The sequence below is a fragment of the Epithele typhae genome (assembly GCF_022376455.1).
Source record: "Epithele typhae strain CBS 203.58 chromosome Unknown BXZ73scaffold_24, whole genome shotgun sequence".
Classification (NCBI taxonomy): domain Eukaryota; kingdom Fungi; phylum Basidiomycota; class Agaricomycetes; order Polyporales; family Epitheliaceae; genus Epithele; species Epithele typhae.
The window spans coordinates 267,504-280,475 of record NW_025954215.1 but is presented as its reverse complement, the minus strand read 5'-3'; the positions used below and the strand labels follow the sequence as shown (position 1 = coordinate 280,475).

Genomic DNA, 12,972 nt, shown 5'->3' with positions numbered 1-12,972 from the left:
TAGGTTCGCACCAAGAGCTTGGAAGAGCGAAGGGCTCATGTCTGAAAAGCGGTCGTGTGCGCATGAGCCTACTGTCCCAGTGCACAGCAATGGCTGTGCTCACCGATATCGTTTTCGCCACAGCCAGGACAAGAGTCGCGGACCTTAGCGAACGCCTTCTTGTTGGTCTGCGTGTTGACAATATGCACGAACTACCAACACAGGGAGGTTACGCTTTCACACGCGCACATTTGTGCTGAAGGGACAATACCTGCTCGCAGTGTTTGCCGTTCTTGAAGCGCGACGATGGGATGGCGACTATGTGGTCGCTGTCGACATTCGTCTCGCCACACGCTCCTAGCCCGACGTGGAAGAAGGTGCCCTGCAAAAAAGTGTCAGCGCTCTCCTGCTTACTCCCGAATAGTACAAGAAAACCTACACGTCCGACGTGCACAACGCTCCTCGGAGCGAGCGCGGCCTCAGGATCAGGAGTAGGAGTGGCCACGGCGGAACTAACCAGGGCGACGGCAAAAACGAATTAAGTACTGAAGGCAACCATGGTGACAAACAGGGGGAAGAGGGTTGAAACCGAGAGACGTTCGTAGAAACAGATTGCAGCGCAGACAAGCGAAAGCAGGGCGAGGCTTGATGTTCTACGTCCGGGTGAGCTGACTGGGAGACTGGAGAGTCACTGTAGATAGCACGCACCTTTATACCATCGCGCAAGCGGAGAGTGGTACGAACGCCGGAACGCAATGTTCGGAGGGCCTCGGTGCCGACTGCACTGCGCGATGATGCACCCGGTGCGCGCTGTGTCAAGGAGACAGCGTGTGGCCAGCGGCCGAAGTCCTGCAGGCCAGACCAACAACATTGCTTCAGGCGGCAGCGACTCGCTTTCGCTCGCGGGTATCAGCTACAGATGTGCATTGGGAGAGAAACGCCGAGGGAGAATGTTTCGCCAAGCACCCTCACCTCCGTCAGAGAAAGGCGTATCTGACAAGTCTCGCACTGAAACCGGATGCAAGCACGTACGAGAAGAGCTTCCACTATCGACTCAGTGGACTGTCGAAGGCGGGTTTGCGCACTGGAGCAACCACTGCTGCATGGTCTGATTCTGAGAACTTCCCGGTATTCGCGGACATGCAACAATTGCCCGCCCTGCAAACAAACGTCCCGTCAGTTAATTTAAGGACACAGCGAGTACTACGACACTCACCCACTCAGATAGAAGCTGGCATTTTTAGTCCAGACGTGGCAAAGAGCCCTTGGGGCCTTGTCGGTGTAAGAAGCTAAGGCGTGACTGCAGATTAGCGCCGACCGCCGAGCGACCCAGGCTCGACTGGTCAAACGCGTGAAACACCGACAGCGTGTAGGAAAACCGGAGCGAGAAGATACCGGATTATCCAAAATTCCAGAAACATCACAATACGGCAGATGTACTTTACATACTGTTGTTTCGGAAAGCATATACCCAACTGTCCAAACGGTGGTCCTCACAACCAAGGTTCCGCGGCGATAGACACGGCTGCGGCAGGTTGGCTATGATCTTGATACTGATCTAACGCCTCTTGCGCCTTCTTCTCCCTCCACTCGCAGCCATCGCGGTACTCGCACGTCCTATAGAGGCCCGATCAGCATGGACGCCAGGAAGATAGCCCAAGGAAGCAACTACTCACATGCAACGCCTCGTGAGCCCGACCTCCACGCCTTCTGGCGCACGCTCGCCATGCCACCACGCAAGCACGCGGGCCATGTACGAATCGAGGTAAGCATCGTCATATACGAACTCTTTTTTCCCAAGAATTCGGGCGTCCTCGACTGCGATTTCCGTGTCTTCATCTTGTGCGGCATGCGGAGATGATGGCGCGGTCTTCGGGGGCTCCGAACCCACCAAGGTTGAGTTGGATGGTGCTGGCTCGACTTCCTCCGGGACGGGCGCCAGCGACTCCTCCGTCGATGGGTCCTCAGACGCGGAGGCCTCCGCGTCTGCAATCGCATCCTTGAGCACCGGGACCTCTTTCGCCTGCGCGAGGAGGGACTCTTGTAGCGCCCACGCAAGCTGCGGGTCGCCACCCAAGCTCCCGTCTAGACCGGTGGCTTCGAGAGGAGGGCCGAACGGATGCGTGAGCACGCCCAGATCGCCATCTGCCACACGGCCCGACGCGAGCGAGTCCGAAAGGCTCGTGAACATCGCCTTCGCCAAGTCGCCCTCACCTCCCTCACCGGGACGTAGGTCGCTCACGCTCGCCTGGATGGCGGCCGCGAGGTCGTGGGCTTCCTGCTCAGTCAGAGGCTCGTCCCCGTTGCGCCGACGCGAGTGACGTTGACCCTTCTTGCCCCGTCGCGTGGATGGTTGGAGGCGATAGACGAGTGTTAGATTCTCGTCGACGCCGGCAATGTAGAGCGCTTCTATGGAATGTGTCCAGTGTGGTATGAGGTCGTTTAGACAGGACACGTTGACGAGCGACTGGGTTGAGTAATTGGCGAGGTCTTGGGTTGTCGCAGGTCCGATGCCGGCGTCCTCGATAAAAGTGTCTGAGAAGCGCTTGGCAGGGTCGACGCCAGCGCGTTCCCAGAGGAATTTGAAGTCGAGGGGAACAGATGAGGAGCGGTGGGGATGAGCGGTAGCGAGGAGGGAACTGAGCAGGCGGTGATAGAGCATCAGCTGGAGGCGCGAGGCAACAGTGTCCTCGTCTGGTGGTAGGTAAGGTTTGGTTCGGCTCTTGGTATCGGAAATATGCAAAGCGAAGCGAGGTGGCATTCCGTCAGGCGAATCATCGAAAACAGGTAGTTCTGAAGCGCTACTTGATGGTGTCTTGGGGAGAGTACTCGAATGGGTAGTCAACTTCGAGGGCGAGGAGAAGAAAGAAGTGATTGGCTGGTCTTGTCGAATCCTCTTCGATCGGTGAGGCGAGCTACTTGCCGGAGAAGCACCAGAGGCTGAGCGTTTGGATGGGCTGCTTCTAGTAGGTTCAAGTGTTGGCATTGGTTTGCGTACAACCTCGTCCTGGCAGCATGTTCAGCGTCAGAGGGAGATAACATGGCGGGAGACCCACAATGATGCCTGTTACAAGCTGGTCGTTTACAAAACCAAACACAGGCATCTCGCGCTGATATTCAATGGCGGTGAGCATACACGCACATACAGCGTGAGATCCACTTACGCATACGCCAACCTCGGACAAAGCTTGGAATGACGCATACATGTTGATCACGCTGCCAATCCCAGTGAGCACGCGCAAACAACCGTGCAAGAAGAGAAGTACCGCAATGCCCATCGTTCCTCGGCCGACTTGATCTGAACCTTGACCGTATCAGGTGCCAGTTCAAGCTCAAGAGCCTTATGTATCGACTGCACGCAGGGTTCAAGAACGAACAAAGGCAGAGACATGGCCACGCACCTTGCCCCGGCTGGTCGTGCGTTCGTTTGATTCCGCGACCGTAGTGATGACCTCGATCTGCTTGCCCGCGGCGGAAGTAAACGACGTCGGTCGCTGCTCCATCTTCAAGTTCCTCTTCTGGCGCAGCCCATAGTCGAACTGCACCTCGCACCTTCCAGCCCGAGCCGAGTCCCCGCCGTAAGCGTCCCCGCCTCTCCAATCCCACAGATTCAGCGCACGCACCATGATGGGGCCGTCAGATCCGTGACGGACAGCGGGCGCTTCCAGCCGCGGAACAACTGGTATGGCGTGCCCTTGGCGCGAGGCCCCTTAGCGGGAGGAGGCAACGTGGGCTTTGAGGTCGGGGCAGCCTTCACAACAGAACGGGGAGACGAGTCAGCGCGTGCACCCTGCTCCAAGGCGACTTCAAGGCGAGGACCTCCGTGCCCGTCAGCGCCCCCTCCTCCGCGTCCTGGACTTGTTCCTCCTCCCCCGGCTCGGGGGACAGTGGCTCTGGGGCGTCTTCCCACCTCGGGTGGGGGAGGAAGCGGAGCAGGCGCACGGACGGCAATAGCCGCGAGGGCGCACGCGTCGATCGCCGCAAAGTCGGCGTCGGTGAGGTCTGCAAAGAACGGATCATCGTCGTCGAAATCTTCGACGTCTGGCGGGGATGGTGGTGGTGGCCGGCTTGCGCTCGAGGCGGTCGAGGAGGCGGACGCCGGAAGGGGCTTTATGGGTGAAGGCGTATGGGGAACCTTTGACGGAGCTGCAGAGGGACGAAGGGGCGAGCGGACGGGATGGGACACGAGTTCTTCTATCTCTGCGAGGGCGGCGGGGTCGAGCGGGGGATAAAACGCGTCGTACTCGTCATCCGAGGTCATTCTGGGGGCTGAGTCAGAAACAGGGCCGAGTCATACAAACTGGGGGAGACTTGCAGCGCGGGAAGTGGACAAAGGCGTCCAGGATTGAAAGCATCGTGGGCGCATGAGCCTTGAGGCAGATCTAGCGACGCGTCAGGTCCGAGCTCGCGTCACGATCACATGACACGATTTGTAGTATCGGCGCCAAATTCGGCCGTTGTAGACCGTTGTAGTACGAACGACGGGCATTGTCATGCTCGTGAGTCGCCCGTCCCAGCCCGTCCCTGGTTGTACCGATCAAGAACCAGCGCGATGAACAAGTGTGTTGAAATTACAGATGTTCTGACCACAAGCCGCAATCACTTTCATCGCCGTCCAAGGGCCACCAGTCGCCGAATTGTTACGCCCAAATTTATTAAGTACACTCGTTCGCCATCCATGTCGACGCGTACACTGGCAGCTAATGATCATTCCATAGACTCGTACCAGCGTCCGGCTTCGTTTTAGCTGGCAGCATTTGAACAGCTCGCACCATGTACAAAGGTTTCGATTACAAGTCGAAGCGCCTCATAGCTGGATGATTGCGGGCCCGGGGACACAAGCGTAGTCAGTGGTTCGAACCAAGTAGCGTCAGCTAAGGAACCCGCCAGCGTCATTGAAGTCGCACGGAAAAAGCTGGGGACAAGTGCCTTGATCCAATGCGAGATGACGTGAGTGAACGTGTGATGACATTGCGAATACGTTTACTGATAGTGCAAATAACAATACGAAGTGCGACGAAACGTACGTGCAAGTGAATGACCACAGCCAATGCCAAGATTATGCGAGGCTCGTCTAGGTGTAGTGGTGAGTGTATAGTAAATGCGTGTCGATGCGAAGATGCAGGTGTGGCGTAGGTATGATACAGCGTGATCATCATTCATTCGTGTCAGTCATCATGTTCTCCTGCGCTCCCCGCACACGACGCTGCCGGAGAATACGGGAACCCAAACAGCCCGAGGTATCCAAGAAAAACGCTGCAGCTCCTCGCCGGCAGACTAGCTCCCCATCGGCATCCCTTCGCTCATCGTAGCCCCATGCCGGGGCGCTCTCCGCCGTGCGACAGGCACCGTGCGCACCTCCTGCACACGCACCTGTCCGAGCTCCAAGCCGAGCAAGTTCCCACCCGCTCCCGCCAACTCTTCGGCCTCCACCTCTTCCGCGACCGTTTCAGGACACCGTATGGATTCCAAAGAGGCTGCGCGTCGTGGAAGGGGTTTCACGGCCGCGGCGCCGCTGCCGCTACGTGAGCGACTCCTGCTCCGGGAGCGAGTCTCGGCAGAAGTGACCACCGGCATTGGGGCAAAATAGGGGTACCCGTATGGCTGTGTCCGTTGAGCTGCGCGAGGGGACCCCGGAGAGAGCGAAGATGCCGAAACAGAGGTCGAAGTGGAGGGCACGGAGAATGTCGATGTCGAGGACAAGCTCGATCTGGGAGAGTCAGGTACAGGCTGTTGATGCACGTTGGACGGCGTGAGAGCGAGGGAGAGCGAGTTGAGAACACGTCGTGGCCCGGATGCGCGCCGAGGAGTGGGCATGGTTGGAGAACGAAACGCCAATGGGCCGGGCTCGGACGCGGTAATGGCAGGAGACTCTGCAGAAGCTGAAGCTAAGACAAAACAAGGGAAGGCGTCAGTCCGTGACATCATACAGTAGTCACTGTGTAAAAGTCACGTACCAGGCGTCTTGGGTCGTCGGGGTTTGAGTCGGAATGGGTTGACGAACGTGCTCGTAAACGTCTCGCCAGATGAAGTGGTGACAGGCTGTTCCGACTGTGACCGGAGAGCGGCCAGTTGCACCTGCCTAGGCTGATCGAGGGATATGGTGCGGCTTCTCAGAGACTCGTCGACCTCCTCCTCGGCGGTCGGTTTTTCGAGAGCAGAAAGAGACGAAAATGTCGGGGCGGGGGAGGCATTTGGAGAGGAGCGTGCTTTGGCGGACGACTTGCGGCGGAAGTTCTTCAACACCTTCGGCAGACGTATATTCGCGACGCAGGCGCCGACGTAGGGATAGGCTGATCGAGCGACGAGCTGGCCGACGGCGCCCCGATTTCTGTAGACGACCCGTCCGCGGCGGGCGAAGAGACGTCCACGAGTGTACCACTCCCAGAGGCATCCGAGAGCAAGGCCAGGTTCGGACTGGCCTCCGTGCGGCGTGATTTGCCGAAAGACCACCGCGGCTTGGGAGACGATCGCTTGGAGGCAGAAACTTCAGACACGCTCGAGCCTTGCGCCTCGCTCGCGACGGATTTGCACGACTGGGCATCGTCCGGGTCGACTGGGAGGGGCTTGGGGTCTAGGGATGTTGCGGGCGTCTGGGACAGGCTGCGCGGTGGACTGCGTGGGCGCGTCGGCACGGTGTGCAGCTGGATGGCGGGCTTCGACTTGGGACGCAGTTGTGGCACGAGGCGGCCGGCCAAGAAGATGAGAACGCTCTGGACGAGGCGACGCGACGAGAGCGCGAGAGCGGCGATGTGGCGTGGGGTTATGGCGGCGCGATCAGGACTGAGGGTGCGGGGAGAGAACAGGGGACACGACGTACCGTTGTGAACCAGGCAAAGGCCCATGCGAGGACCGCCATGGGGATGAAGAGACGTCTAGCGATGGGTAGGCGTGGGGGATGGACAGAGGAGCATGCGTTCATGAAAGGTCGTGGAGGAATATGCGGGCCCCAGAATGTGCATGCCCAGATCCTCCAACGCGGATGACGGCCGGTGGCGGGTCGATGGAGTGGATATTTATGTGCGGACACCCGGGCAGAGACTGCGGGCCAAGGCTTCTGTGTGTATGCGCGGGCGGCGAGACCTGGCTGCGGCCTGTTGAACGGAAAGCGCGCGGAGAGCAGTGGCGGGGTGGAGGCGACGAGCTCGGCGGACGCTGGATGGGCGAGAGCGGGAAGAAGCCAGCTGGGGCGGGCGGCCAAGGGAAGGGCTTTACATGGTCCGGGAAGAAAGCACGGGAAGCTGCCGAGCTCAAAGCCTGTCCGACAACTTGCAAAAGTCGAACCACATCCTGGCCCCGAGCACGCGCGCGGCACAGCGAGGCGCCCGGCGCGGCGTGGCCCGTCCGTCCGAGAACACTCACGCCGTCCCTCGCCGTCCGCAGACTGCACATCGTCCCACGCGCTGCTATGACGCGCCCGGGCCCGCAGCCGGCCATGTCGTCCGACACCATCCGCCCGTCCGTAGTCGACGCCCTCCCCTCGACCCATCCCCTGGCGCCTCCTCGCTTGCTCGAGCTCGTGTGCCCAGACGGTGCCCGCCGAGCCCACTCCCTCCAGTGGCCAGCGACGAGGTGTATTGGGAGATTGGAGGAATTGTGGGCGGCGACCCTCGATCGGCCCCTCCGCACCTGATCTCATGCCGAGCACATGGGCCACGGCACTCGCTCGGCATAAAGCTCTTGGAATCGATGCGAGCAGTCAACTAGTCAGCGCGCCACGCACGCGATGCAGAAGGCATCTACGAGGATGCGACGACCAAGCCGAACGCCGACTTTATCACGAGCGACGAGCGAACAGATATGCGCACGTTTCCACTTGATTCACGAGGACAACATCGAGCATGCCTGTCTTTACGGAACCTAGTTTCCAGGAAGATGCCTTAAACGCGCGAAAGGATGGTACTTCGGGGACTTGACGGCTTTTCTGTGGGCGATTGGCCAATTTCCGAATCTTCTTCCTTCTCTCGACCGGGCTCGGCCCGGGGCATTCCTCCTTGGAGGTACGTACGCATACTTCGTCACTCCGGCCCCGATCTTCAAGTGGTCGAGTCGCCTTCCTCCTCTCCATCACGACGATTCACGACGAGAGCCCGTCGTTGTCCAACAGCGCCTGAATGGCCTCGAGGACCGGGTTGCTGCCCGCGCCCATATCCAAAATTGTGCCCTCCTCGATGCACTGCAGCAGCTGTGCATCCAGGAGGCGGCTGGCACGCCCCATTCATTCCGCGTCAGCTCGGAGGAGAGGTCAACCGGGCACACGACCCACCGCAAATGATTGACGAGCACGCCGATGCGCGGCCAAGCTTTGATCCTGACCGTCGTATCCTTTACCCCCACCGTCAGGCCCCCGCCGATGTGGTTGACCGTGACCGGGCCACCGAAGAGCAGGAGCGCGTAGATTGGGACCTGTGGGCCGAGCGACCGGATGATGTCATCAGCACCCGTAAGAGACTGGCGAGGCGCTCGGACGGACCTCTGTCGCGTCGCGCAAGAACACCTTGCTCGTCATCTGCTTCTGGAAGTAGGCGAGGAAGGGCGACTTCCACGACGAGGCGTTGAAGAGCACGGAGCCCGGGTGGACGAACACTCGCCCCTCGCGAAGGTCGTACATCTTGTACTCCTTCGCCGTGTTCTCGCGCTGCACCGTGCCCGCCTGCACGCGGTCGAACTTGATCGCGGACTTGGGGAGGTGCACGCGCGCGACGCGTGGCCAGACTCCGCCGAGGATGACGGCCTTCACGAGGTTCGGCTGCGCGCTGTGGGCGTTGAGCGCGGGATCGGAGGGTTTCGAGTGGGCGGGGACGAAACCGAGGTCCGCGAGCGAGGAGAGGAAGTCGTTCCGGAGCGATGTGATGTCGCGAATCGTGGTAGCTGAAATGAAGTTCTGTTGTGGGTCCGCATGAGCCTGACGTGGGTCACGGTGGTGCTTGGGCGTGGAGACGCACCTGGTCGCAGAAGGCTCGGATTGCGCTGTGAGAAGCGCCGTCATTGCGCATCTTGAGACACTCCTCGTATGCGTTCACGTCCGTCAGGAGGTCGCTGTTTGCCGTGTTGAACCGAGCGCGTGCTTGGTTCGCCTCCTCTCGCTTGTCCATGGGACTCATGAAGAGCGGCTTCGACGACAGACACGCCGCCACCGTCAACACGGGGCCAAGGCAACGGAAGACAGTGCCTAAGACGAGCATCTGTAGGGCATGAGCAGGGCTTACATGTCAAAGGCGGATACAGACTACCTTCCCAAGTCGAAGATCCATAGGGAGCATGGCCTGTGGGGCGCCGTCAGATCAGAAGTGCAGCTCACGAATTGTGATACGTACCATATGCCGTCCCAGCGCTGTTAATTCTCCATCTCCTGATATGGCCGAGAGCTCCTCAAGTACTTCTAGCGCATTATCAATCGCAGTGATTTCTGGAGGATCAACGGCACGAGCCAAAAAGGGCTGCAGAAGCTTCAGCTTGAACCATTGACGGATGATTGCCCGCATGACTTGCCTTAACGTCTTGTGGACAACCTTGAGAGTGAGCGCGATGCTTTCGAGAGGCAGCGCTTGATCTCAGGGACGGGAAAGGCGTTCATCTGCTTCTCTTTCGCGCGAGTGTACAGCTTGTAGCAGATCCCGGGCTGCGTCCGTCCGGCGCGACCGCGACGTTGCTTTGCCGCAGCTCGGGTTACCCATTGCTCGGTGAGCTTCGTCAAACCTGCATCCGCGTCGTAGTGGGTCTCCTTGACTTTTCCGCCGTCGATGACATAGATGACGTCGTCGATCGTAACGGAAGTCTATCCGGGGTCCAGAAACAGTATAAGAGTATGGATCAGTGGAACTAGGAGGACCTACGTACCTCGGCGACGTTCGTAGAGACTATGATCTTCCATTGAGGGATGCGTTCGAAAACTTTCCGTTGCTCATCGCTTGTCAAATTTGCGTGCAGAGGGAATACCTTGGATCCGGCAACACTGCGAAGCCTGTCCATGCACTGTCGAATCTCTTGGACGCCAGAGAGGAAGATCAGAATAGCGCCTCGCTTCTTGGCGTTGGCCACGATGTAGTCAACAGTGGCGACTATAAGCTACAAAAATCATTGGTGCGATATCATGTACCCTCTTACAGCGACACTTACATCGAAATCGAAGAAGTCATTCCGCATTATGATTTGGGCTGCCTTCTGTACGTCCTCGTCCACATTCGGAAGCTCGTCATCACTACCTTTCTTCTGCTTCTGCGACCTGCCGCTGGACGGACGATAGCTGAGTTTAGGCAAGAGATCCTCCAGGTAGCTGACATCAGGCAGTGAGAAGTCAATTCCAATAACGGTAAGCAATTGGACGTACATATCCTCCACAGGGTGGGTAAAGCCGGGGATGGTCAAAAGGGGGGCGTTATTGAAGTACTTCACGAAAACCTCATGATTGATAGTAGCGGACATGAGGACGACCTTCAACTCTGAGTGTGTCTTCAAGAGCTCGCGAAGCTCAAGAAGAAGGAAGTCTCCATCCACGGAACGCTCGTGCACCTATCAGGTGGATGAGTTTGTGTACACATCAGAGAAATATGGGACACCAACCTCATCGACGACAACATGCGTGACTTCCTGAAGCTTGTCCCCAGAGCCCAGGCGACGAAGTACGACACCCGTCGTGCAGAAAAGGATCTTGGTATGGGTGCTTTGTTTAGACTCCCCACGAATCGAGTAGCCGACTGAGCCATCCTCAAGACGTTCTGCAGATACACGGGCGGCTACGCCTATGGCTGACAGACGTCGAGGTTGGGTTACGATGATAGAAGCGCGCGAGCCTCGGTTAGCGGTGATAAGTTGATCGAGGACAAACTGGGGCACTGTATATGATGGATTTTAGTTTAAGCCGCATCTGAGGTATGGATTGGCATGCATACATTGCGTCGTCTTCCCACATCCTGCATGCACGCCCATCAGTGAGCTCACAGGTTGAGAGATACGGAGTAGTCGTACCTGTTTCGCCAACAACAATGACGCAACGGCTGCGCTGTAACATCGTCAGGAACTCGTTCCTCGAGGCAAAAGCAGGGAGTTTCTCTCTGCTCGCCAACATCTTGGAGTAGTCGGTGCGACGAATGAGCTCCTCGAAGGTTGCTTTGACTTGCTTGTCCGAACGCTCGTCCGGCCGTGCGCCCCTCACCCGCTTCCTAGGGGATCTTGTGGGAACCGACGCTGCTATGTCATGACCAGATTCTTGGGCCACGGTTGTCTTCTTGGGAAGGAGGTGCTGAAGCACCTCGACTATGTTCGGCGGCCCGTCGTCCTCGATTATGGCCCATTCCTCTTCCGCAATGCGCATGATGGCCATGATGACCGTCTCCGAGTCCTCGAGAAGAGCTCCTGTCCTAAAAGCATTGATGATCCTTGAGAGGATGTGCAGGCGGACGTATGCAGCCACGGTGGGGGAGGTAAAGTACATAGGCGGATGCGTCCCTGCCGTTGCGATCTGGTAGTTGTCTGGAAGGATGATGTGGAGGGCCATAGGAGCGACCGGAAGAGGAATAATGCATTCCCCGTTCGACCCCATCTGTCCACCGAACGACTCAACCTCGTCCAGGTCAACCTCTTCGAGGCCCTGCGTTTCATCGGTAACCGGGCCTTGCCAGTCAGCGCCGACGAGCCTAGAGTCAAGCGCGAAGATGAGCTCGGCCCAGTCTTGGCCCGCTTCTTGATCCGCAAGGCACTCTTTGACGACATGGGCAGGCCATCCGCATTCCTTCATCGCCTTCTCTTCAATCCAACGGCGTTTGAGGTCGTCGGCTCCTGAGTGCATCGCAGTAACAAATGGATCTGAGGAAGTGAACGAAGGAAGGAAACGCTTCGGGAGGTCGCACTCGGGCGTCTGTAAGATCAAAAACTCGATGCATGCTTGAAGAGGAGGTAGGCGACTGAGGAGGTTCGCTGTTATAGGCCCTTGCTGGGATAGCGCAGTGACCGCTTTGCGTGTTTGTGAAGAGGAAAATCCGAGCTTGGTGAGATCCTTCGTAAGCTTGACGTGATCTTCTGCAGAAAACTTCGTCGGTTCGGCGTCGTCAGCATCTGGATACATGGCCAACCCCTGAACATCGTGTCAGCAGGGTTCCGGATTAAAGCGCATACACTCACCTTTTTGAGAGCGTCTTCCACGAAGTCGCGTAAAGAGGAAGCCATCTTGGCCTCAGGTGCATTGGCAAACTCAGGGGATGTTGCGACGGGCTTCACTGAGTTCTCTTGGGGACGACTCGCTTGTTCTCTCTTCTGGGCAGCTTGGTCCTGTCTCGAGTTGACAGCCTTCCTGGCGGCGAAGGGGTCGACGTCGTACATCCACTTTTGATGTTCCGGCACGGTTTTATGCTCTGAGGCCAATTGGTTCCAATATTCACGGGGGCCAGGCGGGAGGACGCGGTTTAGTTGAATGGTGTTGCAGAACTGCGCGGAGTAGATTGCGTTAGAATCCCCGTGTAGCGAAGCGACTCACTAACGCGGTACATGGCGTACGTAGCTCCCCAGTGACGAGCCTCAAGAGCGGTGGGCATGATGAATGGTGGATGGGGCTCCAAGCGAACGAACTCGCGCTCGGAGCTCTTCTTGTTCATCCTACTCAAGGTGACAACGAATGAGTAGCCATCTGCTTGCCTCCGCTAAACGAATTTACCATCAGCTATGATTTCCCGGCCGCCCTGTATGGACATGCGTCTACCGTGTCGACGATGGGCTTCTCCCAGCCATTCTTCTGGCATCTGTGCGCTAGATCAGATCCGCTATGAACTTACGCCTAGCAACGGTGCTCACCTCTCATGGAGGAGACTTAGAGGATACTTGGATCCCGGTGGGAAAAGAGGCTTCTCTTCAGCGGTTGTAGCGGCTTGCACCGGGGCTTTAGAGGGTTTAGAGGAGTTCCCCGCATTGCCAGATTTGACGATCCCTCTCTTGGGAGGCATAGAGCTAAGAGAAGACAGATAGACGCCCATCCACGCGTTGATTCTTTGATCCAGGCCG

At 58.1% G+C, this 12,972-nt stretch overlaps 3 protein-coding genes across 3 annotated transcripts; all 3 read right to left on the bottom strand.

The window, feature by feature from the left end:
* Positions 1 to 1,472: 1,472 nt before the first annotated feature.
* On the bottom strand, positions 1,473 to 4,240 carry BXZ73DRAFT_47076 (exonuclease V; the record flags this gene model as incomplete). The annotated part of the gene is made up of 9 exons (XM_048019808.1): positions 1,473 to 1,596; positions 1,656 to 2,780; positions 2,826 to 2,986; positions 3,036 to 3,089; positions 3,144 to 3,195; positions 3,246 to 3,331; positions 3,381 to 3,531; positions 3,603 to 3,688; positions 3,740 to 4,240. 9 exons carry the CDS (start codon positions 4,238 to 4,240, stop codon positions 1,473 to 1,475), a joined length of 2,340 nt encoding a protein of 779 aa, XP_047877888.1.
* A 1,260-nt stretch (positions 4,241 to 5,500) lies between these two features.
* Positions 5,501 to 6,838, bottom strand: BXZ73DRAFT_101456 (uncharacterized protein; the record flags this gene model as incomplete). The annotated part of the gene is made up of 5 exons (XM_048014910.1): positions 5,501 to 5,689; positions 5,722 to 5,861; positions 5,937 to 6,272; positions 6,359 to 6,692; positions 6,800 to 6,838. 5 exons carry the CDS (start codon positions 6,836 to 6,838, stop codon positions 5,501 to 5,503), a joined length of 1,038 nt encoding a protein of 345 aa, XP_047877887.1.
* Positions 6,839 to 8,056: 1,218 nt separating this feature from the next.
* Positions 8,057 to 12,914, bottom strand: BXZ73DRAFT_90014 (P-loop containing nucleoside triphosphate hydrolase protein; the record flags this gene model as incomplete). The annotated part of the gene is made up of 17 exons (XM_048025474.1): positions 8,057 to 8,183; positions 8,246 to 8,385; positions 8,453 to 8,863; positions 8,925 to 9,164; positions 9,213 to 9,245; positions 9,297 to 9,419; positions 9,542 to 9,757; positions 9,820 to 10,047; positions 10,099 to 10,255; positions 10,310 to 10,491; positions 10,543 to 10,814; positions 10,872 to 10,892; positions 10,948 to 12,052; positions 12,100 to 12,402; positions 12,456 to 12,614; positions 12,674 to 12,713; positions 12,766 to 12,914. The coding sequence occupies 17 exons, from the start codon at positions 12,912 to 12,914 to the stop codon at positions 8,057 to 8,059; spliced, it is 3,906 nt and encodes a 1,301-aa protein (XP_047877886.1).
* Between the last annotated feature and the right edge of the window lie 58 nt (positions 12,915 to 12,972).